The following is a 17,227-nucleotide window of genomic DNA, read 5'->3' as shown; positions in this document are numbered from 1 at the left end:
TGTTGGTGTCCCAGTTTCATCAGAGCTCTTCTAAACACCACTGATCACCACTGATCTGAAGAGCCATCGCACTGCTTTTTTAATCCTGCAGCACTACCGCATCCATATTTACACATTAAACTAGATAAATGAATTAAAAAGAAGCCCGTTGTACGCTGTGTCCTGCCTTTTCCACACTTGTAGTGATCGGCTCTGCTCTGGTTTCTATGTTATTCTGGGTATTTGCACCACGGCCCTGGAGGAACATTGTCTTGTATGAACATGTACTGTTTAGGTGGCTGAAATGGGAATAAAATCCTAGTTTGCGCGCAAAAAAGGGAAAACAAGCCTGGTCAGCATCTGCATTTTTGCAACGTTTACGAATCATATTTAAGCTGCATACATACATTTCAGATAATAAAAGGGGTCAAGCGGTGTGGTTACGAGGGATTTCTCGGGACATTTTATGCAGGTGTGTTGGCACATTTGGTGTGTAGATGTTTCTTTTTATAACCTTCTGAATGATCAGTAATGACTAGTTCAGAGATCAACAATTTTTTGCTGTTGTTTTTGGCTGGACATTTGGAATGATTTGTCCTTCAGCAGTGAAATAAGGGCGGTCTGTGTGTGTGTATTCTGTGTGAATGTGTGGTGTGTGTATTGTATGTATATCTCTATTCTGTGTGTGTATTGTGTGTATTGTGTGTAGGGGGGACAGTGGGAAGACAGTGTGTGGGTCCGGATGTAGGGCGTGTGACAGTTCTGTGGACCTGATACGGCGCAGCCCTGCGTTTCGGGGCTGATCTGGAGGAGGAGGAGGAGGAGGAGGAAGAAGAGGAGGAAGAGGAGGAGGAAGAAGAAGAGGAAGAGGAGGAGGAAGAGGATGAAGAGGAGGAGGAAGAGGAGGAGGAAGAGGAAGAAGAGGAGGAGGAAGAAGAAGAGGAAGAGGAGGAGGAAGAGGACGAAGAGGAGGAGGAAGAGGAAGAAGAGGAGGAGGAAGAGGAGGAGGAAGAGGAAGAAGAGGAGGAGGAAGAAGAAGAGGAGGAGGAAGAGGACGAAGAGGAGGAGGAGGAAGAGGACAAAGAGGAGGAGGAGGAAGAGGAAGAAGAGGAGGAGGAGGAAGAAGAGGAGGAGGAGGAAGAGGACGAAGAGGAGGAGGAGGAAGAGGAAGAGGAAGAAGAGGAGGAGGAGGAGGAGGAGGAGGAAGAAGAAGAGGAGGAGGAGGAGGAAGAGGAGGAGGAGGAAGAGGAAGAGGAGGAGGAAGAGGACGAAGAGGAGGAGGAGGAGGAAGAGGAGGAGGAGGAGGAGGAGGAGGAAGAGGAGGAGGAGGAAGAGGAAGAGGAGGAGGAGGAAGAGGAGGAGGAGGAGGAGGAAGAGGAGGAGGAAGAGGAGGAGGAGGAGGAGGAAGAGGAGGAGGAAGAGGAGGAGGAGGAAGAGGAAGAGGAGGAGGACGAAGAGGAGGAAGAGGAGGAAGAGGAGGGTCCCCGGACGTAACGAGGCGCAGTTGTGAACGCAGCGCCGGACGCTGGTGGGTCTCAGGTCGGCAGCGGAGCCCCGATGTCGCCTTTCTGCGGCAGCCGCGGAGTTTGGCGACATTAAGAGCCGCGACGGTCCGGCGACAGAGCAGAAAACAGCAGCACCCGTCACATCCAGCCCAGCAGGAGTAAATGGGAGCAGAATGTGATGAGCATCTCCCGGAAGGATGGAGAGAAGAGGCTTCGGCGCCGCGCTGCTGCTTCTCGGCTGCGTCTCCGTGTCGTCGGTCGCCGCCGGTAAGTTCTCGTCCTTCCCGCCATTCGTGGAATAATATTCTACTATCCCGCATAAATATGGAAATATAGACATCTAAATATACATGTAGATACAAGCCGAGGCTTTTTATACGATGCACAGCGTGGTAAAAAGTGTCCACGTCAAATAAAATATGCACAACGGAACGGACAAGTTGGAAATAAAAGAGCCGCAGGGCTGTTAGAAATGGATCTGAAGAGCTCCTTCTAAAAAATAAAAAATAATACAAATAAAAAAAAATGTCTGTGTGACATTTGGTGGCATTCGGACCCAATGCTGTTGTCTTCTCCACTTGCGCTGAATGTGTCCCTCCTGCAAGAACCCGTCCCCCCTCTCCGCTGCTCCACTACAAGCCGGTGGACGTAGTTGCAGCACGAAGATCTGCCACGTTGCAACCGGCAGTGGAACTGCCACCGAGAGAGAGAACTGGGCACACGCCCGGGCCCGGTGACACTGTGGAATCAGGACAAAGAGGCACGGTGGGGGACGATGGTGGAACTTCTCACCCTCAGTGGTTGTTGTAGTGATGGTAATAATATGGAGATTATAATACGAACACGCGTGGTCCTCGGTGGTTTCCATCCTTCCTTCCATTCTGGTGAATATTTAAACCAGCGTGGGCCTGGCGACCCCCAACATGTCACCGGGGAGCAGGCTACATTAAAATGCCCCACAACCGGGGGATTTATTTCTTACTTTTTTATCCCCACAGCCGTCTGCTCTCACTTGACATCTTCACCTTCTGGGTCGCAATTCAGAATAAACCTCGTGCAGCGAGACCCACACGAATATCGTCATTTGGACACGGTTCGTTCCTCGCACTGGGGTGGCTGCACGGTGCAGATGGCGTCCAGTTAAACCGCAACGTACAGACCGCCAGTCGTCCACGTGGACCGGCTGAACGATCCAATTCCCCCCAAAGCCCAAATGCGCTTTTTACCTCTAACTACCATTGTGTCCCTGAGCAAGACACTTAATCCTACGTGTCTCCAGGGGGGGACTGTCCCTGTAACTACTGATTGTAAGTCGCTCTGGATAAGGACGTCTGATAAATGCTGTAAATGTAAATGTAAGGTACATACCAGCCTGCTGACTACAACTGGCCTCAAGCACTAGCCCAGACATCCCAGAACTGGATCGCTAGATATTTGCCTTTTGGGGTGAAACCAATACCCCGCTCACGTATGTCTCGTTGTTCTGAGGCTAGTTCAGTGCGGGTTGAAATAACAACTTCAGGAGATTTACAGAGTTGATATCAGCAGAAGCTGGATGGAGAATAGCGGCTTCGCTGGTCGGTATCTAACGTGAGAACCATGAGCAGAATGCAGATGGTTCTGCAGCACTAAACTGACAATAAAATTACAATAGTAATCGTTAATTTCACAGTTCTCTGCTGGATCATTGTTCAAAATGAAATCGGGTTAATTAACTATTAACTAATAATAATTTTTAACCAAACGACAGATGACATTCCAATATGCTTATAAAATACAATATAATAACAATTCTCATTTAAAAATAAGTATAATATTAATATCACAGTATGTAATGTATATATTAAAAACATAATCGTAACTATTGTAAACTATATATTATACTATATATTATACTGATATTCACAAAATTAGTCCAGAATGGCCACTTTATGACAGTCATTTTTTCATTTAAAGCATTTACTTTTGTTGTAATTAATTCAGCTATTGTGCTGCAGGGCTGCTAAACGCTAATTTATTGGACCGACTTGGACTTGACCTGTTTCATAGAGCTGCTAAATCTAAAATAAATGATGTACATTTGCAAACTTGTAATTGCTGTCTACTGTATATAGTAAAATGTATAATGTGAATGTATAAATGTAAATGTAATTATCTGGGGAGAAGTTAGCATACAATTTTACGTTGGCGCGACCTTGGTTGCTGTCGTTGTCGTCACCGCCGCATTGCATTGTGGGATACAGTGTAGTGGCGTAATCCAGTATTTCGCTACAAGTGTACACTTTGCATGTTGTTGGTTACATGCTAAGATTTTAGACGCACTGTACAATCTCACATAGCATTTCCGTAAACTAATTAGCATATTAATGAGGATTATATTATGACGTTATACTGGCTGGTGCACTTGCTGTTTTCAATTGTTAAAGACGACGTAATGGAAGTAATATTATTCCGTCATAACAGCACAAGAACCGTGTACTCTGAAGGCCAATAGGGGACCAAAGTAGCGGCAGTTTAAAATGATTTTACAGCAACTGGGATTGTTGGTGGGTTTTTTTTGTCTTTCATTGGGTTTTAGTTTCCATCCTGACAAATGTTGCACAGCGGCACACGAGGCAGACCCAAGCGCTGAGCCAAAAATACGACCTCGCGGCTGGTTCAGATTAATAACCCAAATACCGGGCACAGTCGGAGACTTCGAGAGAAAATAGCCCTGCAAAACGAGCCGACATTATCAGCCAGGCATCCGTATGCGAGTGGAAAACCATCAGAATTAACCTCAGTTTCTCTCCATTTCTGTCTGTGGACGTGAGTGAGTGAGGACACACTGAACGCCAACAGTTTATTAGCAAAAACATCCCCAAAGGCCCCAAAGCGGATTTGGCTTTTTCTCATTGCATTACAACGTGCTTCCATGTTAGATGTTCATACATGTTCATGTTTGATGTTCAGAAGGTTTCACGTGCAGCAATGCTCTTGACTATTTTTGTAAGAGCTTGTAACAGACGGCAGCGTTTCAGTCCTCAGCGCGGCATGAATAAAAGTGATGTTTTGATTAAATTATTGCTCTACGGTAAGCCTGGTAAAGTGGATGGTGCCTAGGAGCCCTACCGTCAGGTTTATTCACCCGGCCACAACCACCAATTTACCATCAGATATGGTAATTATTAATAAAACCGCAGTCAACGTTAATGTAGTTATTGTTGTTGTTTTTTGAACATTCGGCGTCACTCATTATGCAACGACGTAACAGTAGCTGCCGTATAGAAATATTGATGGAACACAAAGGCCGGTTGCTGTTTAACACGTACATTTCAGAACCAGAAGCGTAAATATTATACGTGAAAGCAGACTCTGCTGGTTCTATGTAAACACTTTATGGATAAAAAAAAGGAATCTCAGTCAAAATAATCTAAACAAGAGAAGAAATAATGAGCAATATAAACTGATGAAATGACAATGATGGATTAACTGCTTCAAATGGGTGGATCATACACTTTTCAGATAATTATCTGAAGCTATGTGCCGTGATTTTAGACGACCTTCGGTGGTCGGACTTTGTTTAAAATTGGTCAGTTAATTAATAATTAATTTAGCAAGATATGGTAATTGTGGTTTTGTGGTGAGACAATTGCAAGGGACCATGGTAATCTATTACACGTTTATTTTATATATTACTACAATGCTCCCTCTATGCATTGAAAACACATGTTTTGACTGATTGAGATTATGATATATATTTTTTCCGTTCTGCAACAGACACCCTGTCTGCTCCACTCAATGTGACCATTAAGGAACTGGAAGTGAACTCCGCTGTTGTGACATGGGACATCTTCGAAGGAGACCCTGTAATTGGGTTTGCCATCACCCAGCAGGTGCTGTCAGTGTTTTGTGTGTGTGTGTGTGTGTGTGTGTGTGTGTCTGCATCTCACAGTATTTTAACTACACTCTGTAGCACTGAGCCGCATAATGGCGGCCGTCAGCCTGCCAAGCCGTTGCTGCTGGTCCCCAGAGTCCGACTCACAGAGATTGTTGTAATTAATGGCCGAAGAGCCGAGGGACTCTTCTGACTCCATGCATACTTCATCTCACCTTCAGCATTGGTGCCAAACTCAGGGACAGTTTCTATCAGGCTTAAGCACCAAACACACCAACCCACACTTACTTTAACAATTTGTTCTTCCAGTTGTATTTTTCACTGTTTACTACTTTATTTGTAAGGTTTAGGTCCAACATTTTCATTGTGGGTAAAACTGCCGCATGGCTTTCTGTATATGACAGTGACGTTCCCCAATTTCTACCCCCCTCCAATTGGTAGAAAAAAGATGTGCGGCGCCTACGTTTCATCCAGGAAGTGAACACCACGACCCGCTCCTGTGTACTGTGGGACTTGGAGGAGGACACAGAGTACATAGTTCATGTGCAGTCCATCAGCATCAGCGGCACCAGCCCCCCCAGTGACCCTGTGCTGTTCCGAACCCCAAAAGAATCGGAGAAACTGGCGTCCAAAAGCCCAGGTGAGCCTACGTGCCGATGGAAACCTCCCGAGATTCAATAAGTTGCGCTGGTTTTATGACGCTTCGTGGCAATTTATTAATGGTAATAAAGTGTATAAGATATGTGTCGGCTGAGGCAACACACGAGTGGTTGAACGTAGCTGAACCAGATCACATAATATGACTAGTACGGTTGTGTTTTTCCGTAATCACACTGCTCCCCGGGCGCCTGTCATGGCTGCCCACTGCTCACCGAGGGGGATGGTTATAAATACAGATTTCGTTGTGTGCGCTGTGCCGCGTTTCACTTTTGAAAAGTACAAGAGTTTCATTCCTGTGTAATTTGTTCACATCGCTGTTCTTCTGTCTGACGTGTGGTTGCAGTCTTAATATTTCTCAGAAAGCATTTTTTAAAATGTAATTTGAGCACCTTTCACCTGGTTAGTGTCCCGTCCTTATGTTACATTGAATACAGGGGTTAAGGTTCATTTAAGTTAAGTTAAGGTCTATTTATTAACACCTGGCTACGGGGATTCATTCCCTGATTATTGAAAATGTCAATGCTTTTTGCTGGTGTTTTTATGGTCATGATGGACCATATAGGGTGGTACCATATAGGGTGCTAGTAGCCTAGTGCGTAACACACTCGCCTATGAACCAGAAGACCCAGGTTCAAAGCCCACTTACTACCATTGTGTCCCTGAGCAAGACACTTAACCCTGAGTGTCTCCAGGGGGGGACTGTCCCTGTCACTACTGACTGTAAGTCGCTCTGGATAAGGACGTCTGGTAAATGCTGTAAATGTAAATGTAATCTTGTACTTCCTCATTATGGATTAGTTACCCCCCCCGGTAGCACAAACTGTGTACTGTTTCATCCAAAAATTCAACCAAATTCAAATTCAACTACTTAAATCCAGGAATCCAGCAAAAAGTTTTTTTTTCAATCTGGCAACACTGAAGAGAGGAGCGCATGATCCTGTGACCCTCCTTCCTTCTTACCTTCATAAAATCTCTGATATCGACATTTGGGGACCATGCTACTACTAAACATGTGGCTAGATTGTTAATTAAGGAATTCTGATTGGGTGCACGCCTGTGCCCAGCGTCCTGGGGTGGTTTCTGGTAGCTGCCGTGTTGGACCATGAGGCAGTGAGTTCTGAACACTTCCAAAACATCCCCCTAAGCACACATGAAATGAACGGTGGGCTCCCGGGGAAATGCAGAGCGAATGATATTTGTGCCTGTGACATGCATGAATTAATGATGAATTAACGACAAGCCTCACCGTGTCACTCCAAATGACAAAGTAATTATGTAAGCATTATGGCATTTCGGCGTTGCATTACTGCCTGCTTCTGTGTTAAAGGGCTTTTTCCTTCCATTAACTGGAAACTTCACATGTAAACGCACCATCGTTGCTAACTAACAAAGCATAGGTGCTGTGCTGCTGTAAAAATTGCTCTTCAGGACCAAAGCTGTCCAGTGATTCCATGCAAAGGTTGCCATCTTTTGAGTTTTTTTTTTTTTAAATCTCATCTGTGACCATGGCCTTCTTATTTACATGCTCCTTACTGTTCCACATCAATAATCCATTTTCTGACCCATTTGTAACCACCAGCTCTGAACGATAACGTAGCATGCCATCATGCTGTTGCGAAGAACTCTGAAAGGAAGGTAGCCATTCGAGGACCTTAAACCAGTCCGTAACATTAATATCCATCCCAGCACTACAAGCGTATCACTGAACTTATCGAAGAAAGAATGAAAGACAGCACATGCACAGCAGAACAGCACACGGTGCACACAGTGAAATTTGTCCTCTGCATTTATCCCATCACCCTTGGTGAGCAGTGGGCAGTGTGTGGGGACGGTGCTTTGCTCAGTGGCACCTTGAACCGGCAACCTTCTGATTACGGGGCCGTGTCCTTAACCGCTAGGCCACCGCTGCCCCATGAAGTACAATGATGAATGGTCCTAGTTTTATGATGCTTGTAGTTATTAAAAGACCAACCATCTGGAGAGATAGACATCCAAGACTTTGTGGCAAACCTGATACGCGTCACTATGTTTCTGGGGCATTTTTAAGGAGACTTAAATGGCTAAAAGGTCCTCTGACAATTTTTTTTCTTGTTGGTTTCCGAAATTCAGCCGTGGTGCAGAATTACGGCCACTTTGATCCTTTCCCATGGTGAGATTTCCCAGCATGCGTCGTTTCACCGCCTGTAGCTTTAAATGCTAATGAGGAGGAGAGGGGCGGGGCCAGGAGGAGAGCGGCCTATATCAACACCATCCACCAACCACAATGTTTGGCGCAGACAGGAAGTCGTGTCATGTTTTTCTAGAAAAAACAAAGCCCATTGTGATGACATAACGGCCTAAATTCCATCTAAGCCGCCGCTCTCTGAACTGCAAAACAGAATGTCCCACGTATCACCTCTTCTAGCCACTGCAGGACCATAGACAGGCCAGAGGAACTCGTATAAATGTTAAATAATCTCACAAAGTGAAATTGTCATGTCAGGGGACCTTAAATGTACACCTAAACCCCTAAACAGGGGAAGGCTGGGAAAAAGCATGAATGGTGGCCAGTTCAGGAGATGCATTTTGAACTTGAGCCACGCTGGTTTCACTGCGAGGCTAACAGGTTTTGCACTTTCAATAATGAATGACTAGAAATCAGCAGAAATCCTCCATGCTGCTAATTCAGAAATGCATGTTGTGCATAAACAGAACACGGCGAATCACAACCTGGCAACCGCTTCGCCCACGTGTGTGAAGAAAACGTCAAAGATTTGGACGTGATCTCTTCTTTGCTTCTTACACGCTACCCCATTGGCCTCCATTGTTTTATATCACACCCAACAACGTATTTCTGATGGAGAACCTTCGGTTGCAAAACCATGACGACGATGCAGGACAAGCCGTGGCCACGAATGTTTCACTATTGTCATTTGTAGTCGTGTGCATCATAAAAAAAGCTTGTCGCGCAGTCATTACAACTGCTGTCCGATCGGCGCTGCCCTCAATTCATCAACGTAGCACAATTATGGACCGCTTAACATTGCGAGCATGTTCCGGCTAATGAAGAAGGGAGGTTCATCACACTCTCCACACACAACAGGGCGCTGCGGAGAGCGGGGTCCTTCAAGCTCGACTAAAGAATAACACCAGGGGCACATGATCTGTCGGTTGAAGGGACTGAAACGTATTCTGCCCTCGGATCCCGGAGGACGGGCCCTTTCTTTGTTCCGCAGAAGCTCTTCAGCGTGGCGCCTTCATGGAACTTCAACTTTTTGAATGTCAATAAGGCCTTAATTACCAGGAAATGCGGGATTGCAGCGATTCCGAATAGAAACCCCGGCTTTGTCATCTCCACCGCTCACCCGAAGGGGCTTTGAAAGGTGTGTAGAAGGGTGCGGTGAAATACGGTCATCACGGGGCCTGTTCGCCGGTGCATTCCTCAGTATTTCTGTGAATAGAAAAACAAATCAAAGTGAATAAAAGTGAAGTGATTTTTGCTTTTGTCGTCCTGATTCACGGCCTCTTCTGCATTTAACCCATAAAAGCAAAGAAAGGTGCCTGGGGATGGTACCTTGCTCAAGGGGGGTACTATCCTTTCGTTTACGAGTCCACTTCCTTACCTGCTAGGCTACCAATTAGTTATGATAGTTACCAAGTCAATCTGTTTTGTATTGAGAATTGATGAAAAGTGGGCAGGTGTTAAAACGCGAAAAAGTTATTAAAGTTCTACATAAATTGTGGCAGCTACTATCGGGAATGGACCAGGTCCACCAGAGGCCGAGCTGTAACGTCATTGAAGAGTGGATATTCTTGCCAGGGTGATAAATGACCAGGACAAATAAAGATAGGATGCCGATGGTGCTGATTCCTGATTTATTGATAGACTGAGGGACCGCCATTTAACTTCATTCAGGATCAGCTTCCCGAGGTCGGACTTCTTCTTCTGTCCTCTTCCGTGGGTTTTTATTTTTACGCTTTATTCTTTACTCTAAGCCCCAGACCGCCTGGACCACAATCCATGTCAAATTTACTAATGTGTGCCCAGCCTGCGTTAATAAACCAGTCTTCTCCATCCCAGGTGTGGTGGAACGTATGCCTTTCTGCATGTGTGCGTCACTCATCGTTTTCCTCCACCTCTGCAGACGAGGTGACGATGGAAGAGGTCGGCCAGGCGGCCCAGCTGAGGGCTGGAGAACTCATCATCATCGTGGTCGTGCTGATCATGTGGGCAGGTGAGAGGCATCCATCCATTAACTGAACGCCAACTCTGTCACCGAGACGTCACCACGCGCCCAGCTGTCATCAACAAGCCATTATGACAATTGCATTGTGACCAGAATGACAAATGTTGAGGAACAGGAGGACACGACTTGCATGATAACGATGTGCTAAAATGTATAATTAAAGATTAACATTCATAAAAAAAAATACAATTTCGTCTCAAGCAGCTTATGGTGCCGTTCACTCGCACTGAAATGCATTTCAAGTATTAAACTTTTAATACAGCATCACTCATATGAAAATTGACAGGCTTGTAAAAGCCCAGAAATAAAAATGCTTACAGTGCAGACATTATTCGGATAATAGAATCGCCAATATGATGAACAGTGTAAAACACTTACCGGGCGTAAAATCCCATGGGCAGCATAAATCATTTTGACAATACGTATAAAAATGCATGGAGCTTTCCCAAGCTGCTGCGAATGGACTGTGCTCAATATTTCTAACCTACCTTGGCTACTTTTTCGACTGATTGGATCATAGATCGCTTTCTAGACCTCGGACAGTGCATTAAAGAAGAAGAAAAGGGATTTCGGTTGGTTTAATTGGACCGCGGGGGGCATCTTCATCTCCAGAGCGATCCCAACAGAGCCGGGAAGAAGGGGAGACCGTAATAAATCAGTCATTGACGTACCAAGGCACCACAGACTCATTATACCCGGCAGTTTTGTATTTATCGGCAGTGGCGGTTTGTCAGTGTGGGACACCGACCAACCCGATCCCCTTTCAGAGTGTCCTAGAGAAGAACGTCTACCTTCAGATGTGAAGCAGAAATGAATTAGATCTGTGGTTCCCTATTTAAATAATCATTCATTCATATTTCTCACTATTGCCTGTCAACACACAGCAACGGAAACTCTGTTATAGGTCTGTCACATTATTCAATGGCGTTTAATGCATGATTAGAATCAATGGGAAGGTGCTTGTTCACCTGAGCAATGGAGTATAGGCTGCATCGATCACAATGATTGATCTTTCTCTCAAAACGCATCACAATTCTTCCGTCTCGACAGGAGTGATCGCGCTCTTCTGCCGCCAATACGACATCATCAAAGACAACGAGCCGAACAACAACAAGGACAAAGCCAAGAACTCGTCCGAGTGCAGTACCCCTGAGCACCCGACAGGGGGACTCCTGCGTAGCAAGGTCTAACCCAGCCCCCCCCCCCCAAAAAAACCCTCCAGGCAATAACAGCGTCAGGACAGGTGAGGACGCTGTGTACTTTTCTACAGGACGATGAAATAACTTCCTTCACCCCGAGGGCCAGACAATCACTGCAGCGATCATGGCCAATTCCGCTGAGCATTGTGCACCAAGTCGCTTTCCTTTTGGAAACCAGGACACGGCCCGGCCCGTAAATGTAGAGAGGACTGCATATAACATTAATCAGACCCTAAGAAATTACTCCATTATAATTTAACATCATTAGAATAACACAGTGTCAGAGAGGGCCCGGAATCTTCAGCAGACTCAGATAATGAAGAGCCAATGACTTTCTGAGGGGAAGGAGCTGTGATAAAGACCTGAGTCAAAGGCAACGTAATTAGGAAGCTGCGAACACAAAAGACACGAAGGGGCGGCTGCAGGAGGACTTAGGAAGGCCGGGTGGCTGCGAGACAAAGAGGTTTTAATGGGGCTCACACGGACACGCGAGATAATAGCAGAGATGTTGGGGGCGGGCAAGATGGTGGGGCAGTGGTGGCCTAGAGGTTAAGGAAGCAGCCCCATAATCAGAAGGTTGTCGGTTCGAATCCTGATCCGGTAAGGTGCCACTGAGCAAAGCACCGTCCCCACACACTGCTCCCCGGGCGCCTGTCATGGCCGCCCACTGCTCACTCAGGGTGATGGGTTAAATGCAGAGGACACATTTCATTGTGTGCACCGTGTGCTGTGCTGCTGTGAATCACATGTGACAATCACTTCACTTAAGCACTTAAGCACATCGGTGGCTTTGGTCTGATCCCCCGGAGAGAGGGAGACAATCAGGGGAGACAAAACCCCGGAGAGAGGGAGACACCCACACAAACACGAAAAAAGAGAGGACACGGAGCGTGATTAGAAGATGCTGCTCAGATGAAAGTGGAGGCTGGGGTGCAGAGGGAACCTGCATGGAGTATATGGGGGGGAGCCGTGGCGCCGTCAAACTACAAAGGCTTGGGGGGGCAGGAGAAGGTGGGCCGGAGGTGGAGAAGCATGCAGGGCATACGGACGGGTGACAAATTTCATTTATTTCACCAGCCTCCTTTTCAAGACAAATTTTTGACCAGATCTTATTTTTGTAATGACGAGACAGTGTCATAAAATGACATTTAATATTTACAGCATATATCAGACATTTAAACTGAGTAACAAATATCATATTAAAATGATATTAAAATAATATGATATTAAAAATGTCATTTAGTGGTATTCACTTTTTTGCCCAGACCCTTTTTTCCTGAAATGTTCGTCTTCTTCGTTTGGCTTCTTCTCCTTGTGGAGAACATGCATGTTACATTAAAGTCTGCTAAGGATTATAATTCTTTAGGGGCATTTTTCAATCTGGATTTATTAATTCAATAGTAATTCAAGCAATTTATTATTCAAGCAATAATACAGAGGTGCCAATATTTCACAGTACAGAATTAAAATTGCATCATATTGTTCACGGTATGAATATCAGTTGAATAAATATAAATCCGAATATTTAACATGGCTCCTACTGTACATCTTTCCATCTTTCTGCCGTGATCCAAAACTCTAGGCCAGAAGCATCTGAACTCATCATGCTCCTCAACACTTTCCCTTTAGCCTGTCATGCAATATTCCCAGACCAGATGTATTCCTGCATGTCCATCAGTTTCAGTCATGGCTTGTTAGGCCGTTAACAATTTGCCTAATTCCACTTAGAAAAAGGTTGGCATTAAAATACTCTGCCAGGGTGCCATACAGGAGCAGTGATTTAATAAAAATGTCAATTGTATTTCACAGGGCCCTGATGTCAGAAAGCCATGAAACGCCACCGTCACATTGCCCTGGGACCGACTGCTCACCTTCATCTGAAAGACAGCTTCAGGACATCCACAGACCTCTTGGTGCTTCTCCTCTTTCAAGACCCATTCGGCCTCCATGTCATAAGCACACAGGAGAGCCTGTCGTGGAATCCAGAGGACAGGAGATGAGAAGGAACGTTTGTGTGGTCTAGGCACGATTGAGAAACACGAACAGGTGACCTCCCGAAATCCGAGGTGCAGCTCTTTGGAAGCATAGCCTCGTACAAATGGGCAGAGAGCGTGGGACTCCATCTCAGTGAACCTCCATCAAGACCTAAATGTTTGGGGGATTGAGAAAAGAAATCCCATCATCGACTCTGGTCCTTATCGGTACAACTACAGCAGGGTTAGAACAAACTGACTCCATCTATCCGTCCCCCTTCATTTATTTTGCCCCATTTCACCCTCTCATGGAACGTTTCTATTGGGTTTCCCTCTTTAAGCACCGTCTTGCTCTCAGGGTGCCCAGACACCATCGAGAGGAAAAACACAGGTCCTCAGCACTAAATCAGCTCGGTCGGCTTTTCCCCATCTTTCAGACCAGCAGAGGCGTTTTTGTACTAATGGTGTATCGGTACATATGCCTAATTGTTCCTCTACGCCATCATTTGTGTGTCTCAAGTAGGACTGCCGTCCGCAACGAGCACATTGGTGGGCAAAAACTAGACGCGTGGTGCAGTATCGATAAGCGCATTCCACCTCATACGTTTCATTTCTCCGTCAGTTGCGTCTCCAGCGGTGATTGGGTGATCGTTTTGGTCTCCTGGCATCTCATTATGTCTAATTTGCCGAGCCTCCAAACCTCTCGTGTCTCATCGTTCCCGGGAGAACCTTCTTAAAAACATTTTTCCCAGTCGATGTTGTCTGCAAAGCAACCAACTTGGTCCATCATGCAGAGCAGGAAGATGAGTCCCTAGTGGCCAGGGGTGATGGAGCAGAGCGCCGTGGTTTTGCAAATCTTGCCGTCTGCTGATCCGTGAGTCGCGCGCGTTTTGCAACGGTGGATTTATGGGAAAATGTAAGACGGCGTCGCTCCACGCTGGCCCCTTCACGTCACGATGTAGGCCTACAGAACAGGAATGCAACATGCTAATGATAAATCACAATTTAACGCTTCAACTCTACAGTGACTTTGGTTTTAACAAGAAAAAAAAATAGCATTCCAATATGCTAATTAGCATTTTTAAAAAATACAGTTTGGCAAGGACTCTAAATACCAAATTAAGTTTCAGCCAGAAATCCAAACGTTCTAATTCATGGCATACATAAGAAATGGCATTCCACAAAATTCCGCCAGCAAAAGTGAATACGTGATTCCACAATGAATACGTGACTCCATCAGTTGTGTTGGCAGAAAGAATTCCTTTATTTCATTGACCACGAAAGAGTCTTTGCTGCAAAATTTCAGAATTTAGAGAAATAAAATACACAGAAATAATTACAAAAAAGTGACAACAGCGCCTTTCATATCAAAACAAAGACGTTCTTTCAATTGATTTCCTGAATTTCCTTTCCAGTCTAGACTCCATATTCCAAAATGCTGGCAAGCCGCCTGCAATATGATGAGTCGACATCTGTATTAGTGCAACGGTTTGACAAAGTACGGCCCATTAGACTTGGGACTGTGTCCCCCCCTCGGCATTCTTGGCTTTCCAGGATAACCACAAACCAAGACGCTCCGATCATCGTTTGCCACCATCGGGTCTTTAGAAAGGACTTTCTGCTGCTGTCAGTGCCGCTTCACAGCCAAACAACTGCATCTGGCAACTGTTAATGGGGCCGAGTGTAAAGTAAGGAAGCACATTAGCCGAGACGCGCATGCCTTTCATCCCCCACTGCAGACATATGAATGTGTTAATCAAGTCGGCTGAAGGCTACCTGACGGAATTTCAGTTCAGTTAGAGCCTCCCTCGCTCTCCATCGCCATGGCGACAGCCCAGCCCTCGTCTTTTACCGCAGCGCTCGCCGGGCCCGGCAGAGGCCGTATATATATGTATATATATCGCTTCTGTAATGACTGCTAATTAACCTTGGCTGTGGATGGGGGGGCTAGAGGAGGTGTGTTGCCGGGTCAAGAACACCGGCGGCTTACCGACGGTTAAGGACAACGTAGCAGACAGTTTGTCCTTTTTCTCTCTCGAACTCAGCCATATTCTAGGTCTTGTCCCAGGAAATTCTGGAGCAAATTCGGGAGAACGTTGCTCTGGGTCACGACCTCCCGGAGCAACGTTCTGCCACAGTGACCAAAGCTATTATTTGTCTGTCTCATGGTTGTCTGACTTTTACCCGTTAAACAAAGAAAATAAGTGAATAGGCAATCTGGCAACTTGAGTTGTTGTGCCATAATGAATGTCCAAGCAGCAGGGGACAAATAAGGACAAAGAACGATCTTTTATCAGGGGAACAAAAAATAAAAGTCACCAATGGCGCTTATATTGATCTCCTTTAGTCAGTTCCATAGTGCACATGGCCATATGACTGTGCAATCCATGTCCACAAATCAGCACATTCCGGAACGTAAATGGTTGTGAGACATACGCATGCTGTAGTAAAATGTTTTATATACTGTATGCGAGAATATGAAACGAAACGTTTTTAATGTATAAAAAATACAGAATTAGGTGCCGTGCGTCACCGTGTATCATAATCACTTGTTGTGCCAAAGCATTTACCCTCATCAGTCATCCATATAGTATATACACACACATACACACACATGAGCCAAAATAATATCAGATAGTAATCAGATGTATGTATCATTGCATCATATGCTTATTGAAGCTGGAATAACATTAGCTCCATTTTCATACTTAAGAGATTTCCATCACTTTACGATGGAACTATTTTGTCTGGTTGCAACTTTAATATTTAAATGACCTTTAAGAAAAAAACCCCGATCATTTTCATAACGGAAGGATTTGATCCTAGTCATGACCTTGACTCAACAGCTCATTCAGTCTCTTACTGTGATTTAAGTCCGAGACCTGAAGAGACCTCAGCTGTATTCGAATGGCAGGAATGCAGACGAGTTGCATACAGCACGCGTCCTCACCCGACATAATCTGATGGATTTTTTTTAACTGACCACAGCTTTGGACTCTGTGCATTACTTAAGTATCCATGCATCATGGGCAGTTGTGGCGAAATGTGCATTGCGGATTATTTCAAATGGATGAAAGTGGGTGGATTGTTGTTTCTAGTAATAAATGACTATCAATTAATATTAATGCCTGAAATGATAGAAAGAGAACTTTGACGTGCACATGCTGTTTCTCTCTGAGGAACTTTTGATGGCGACTTCAATATCAGGTGGTTAAATTGCTTTAGGCCTATAACTTATGAAACATCATATTTCCTGTATGTTGTGTTCAAAAAAATCCAGCACTTAGGTTTTATTTGGAAAGCCCAGCCTTAAACACTTCACCCTGTACTCAGAGGTAGTATATTAACCAGATTCAGATGAAAAGTGAAATGCATTTTTACCACTCTAAAGGTTTGATTATGCATGGTCTTAAAAAATGTATAATGTTTCATGTACTCCATCAAGACCATGTTGATTGTTCATATGATGAATGGTTCATGAGGGCTAGCATGATTCTGCAATTCTACACAAATGTTATAAAAGAATTTATATAACGTAAATGTCCAATAATGTATCTAACGAGAAATAAAGTATCTACTATTTTCATATCGGTGTGGATTATACTCTGATGACTTTATTTTGAACATTCCCAGGTATCCACCTGAACATAAATCACAAGGAAATATCCCAATAACCTTTATTTCATGTTAATTCCCCACACAATCCCCTTTCCATTGTGGTGGCACTTCCCTCTCATCATGTGTCAGATAAGAGTAAGGTACATTCATACTTTTATAATATCATTTATTATTCTGGCACTCAGTGGAA

The 17,227-nt window shown here is 44.8% G+C and overlaps 1 protein-coding gene across 1 annotated transcript; it reads left to right on the top strand.

Moving 5' to 3' along the window:
• Nucleotides 1-1,448: 1,448 nt before the first annotated feature.
• Nucleotides 1,449-17,005, top strand: LOC114772585 (fibronectin type III domain-containing protein 5). Its single transcript, XM_028965471.1, has 6 exons — nt 1,449-1,751; nt 5,244-5,359; nt 5,803-6,001; nt 10,146-10,235; nt 11,298-11,490; nt 13,256-17,005. The coding sequence occupies exons 1-5, from the start codon at nt 1,682-1,684 to the stop codon at nt 11,435-11,437; spliced, it is 615 nt and encodes a 204-aa protein (XP_028821304.1). The 5' UTR covers nt 1,449-1,681; the 3' UTR covers nt 11,438-11,490; nt 13,256-17,005.
• The last annotated feature ends 222 nt before the right edge of the window (nt 17,006-17,227 follow it).

The sequence above is a fragment of the Denticeps clupeoides genome, unplaced genomic scaffold, assembly GCF_900700375.1.
Source record: "Denticeps clupeoides unplaced genomic scaffold, fDenClu1.1, whole genome shotgun sequence".
Taxonomy (NCBI): domain Eukaryota; kingdom Metazoa; phylum Chordata; class Actinopteri; order Clupeiformes; family Denticipitidae; genus Denticeps; species Denticeps clupeoides.
This window is presented reverse-complemented; position numbering and strand designations above follow the sequence as displayed.

Bases quoted from the DNA above. Each gene is read 5' to 3' on its own strand.
- LOC114772585 (XM_028965471.1), top strand. From the start codon at position 1,682: ATGGAGAGAAGAGGCTTCGGCGCCGCGCTGCTGCTTCTCGGCTGCGTC. The intron at 1,752-5,243 runs GTAAGTTCTCGT...GTTCTGCAACAG, and splicing joins CGTGTCGTCGGTCGCCGCCG to ACACCCTGTCTGCTCCACTC. The intron at 10,236-11,297 runs GTGAGAGGCATC...CCGTCTCGACAG, and splicing joins CGTGCTGATCATGTGGGCAG to GAGTGATCGCGCTCTTCTGC.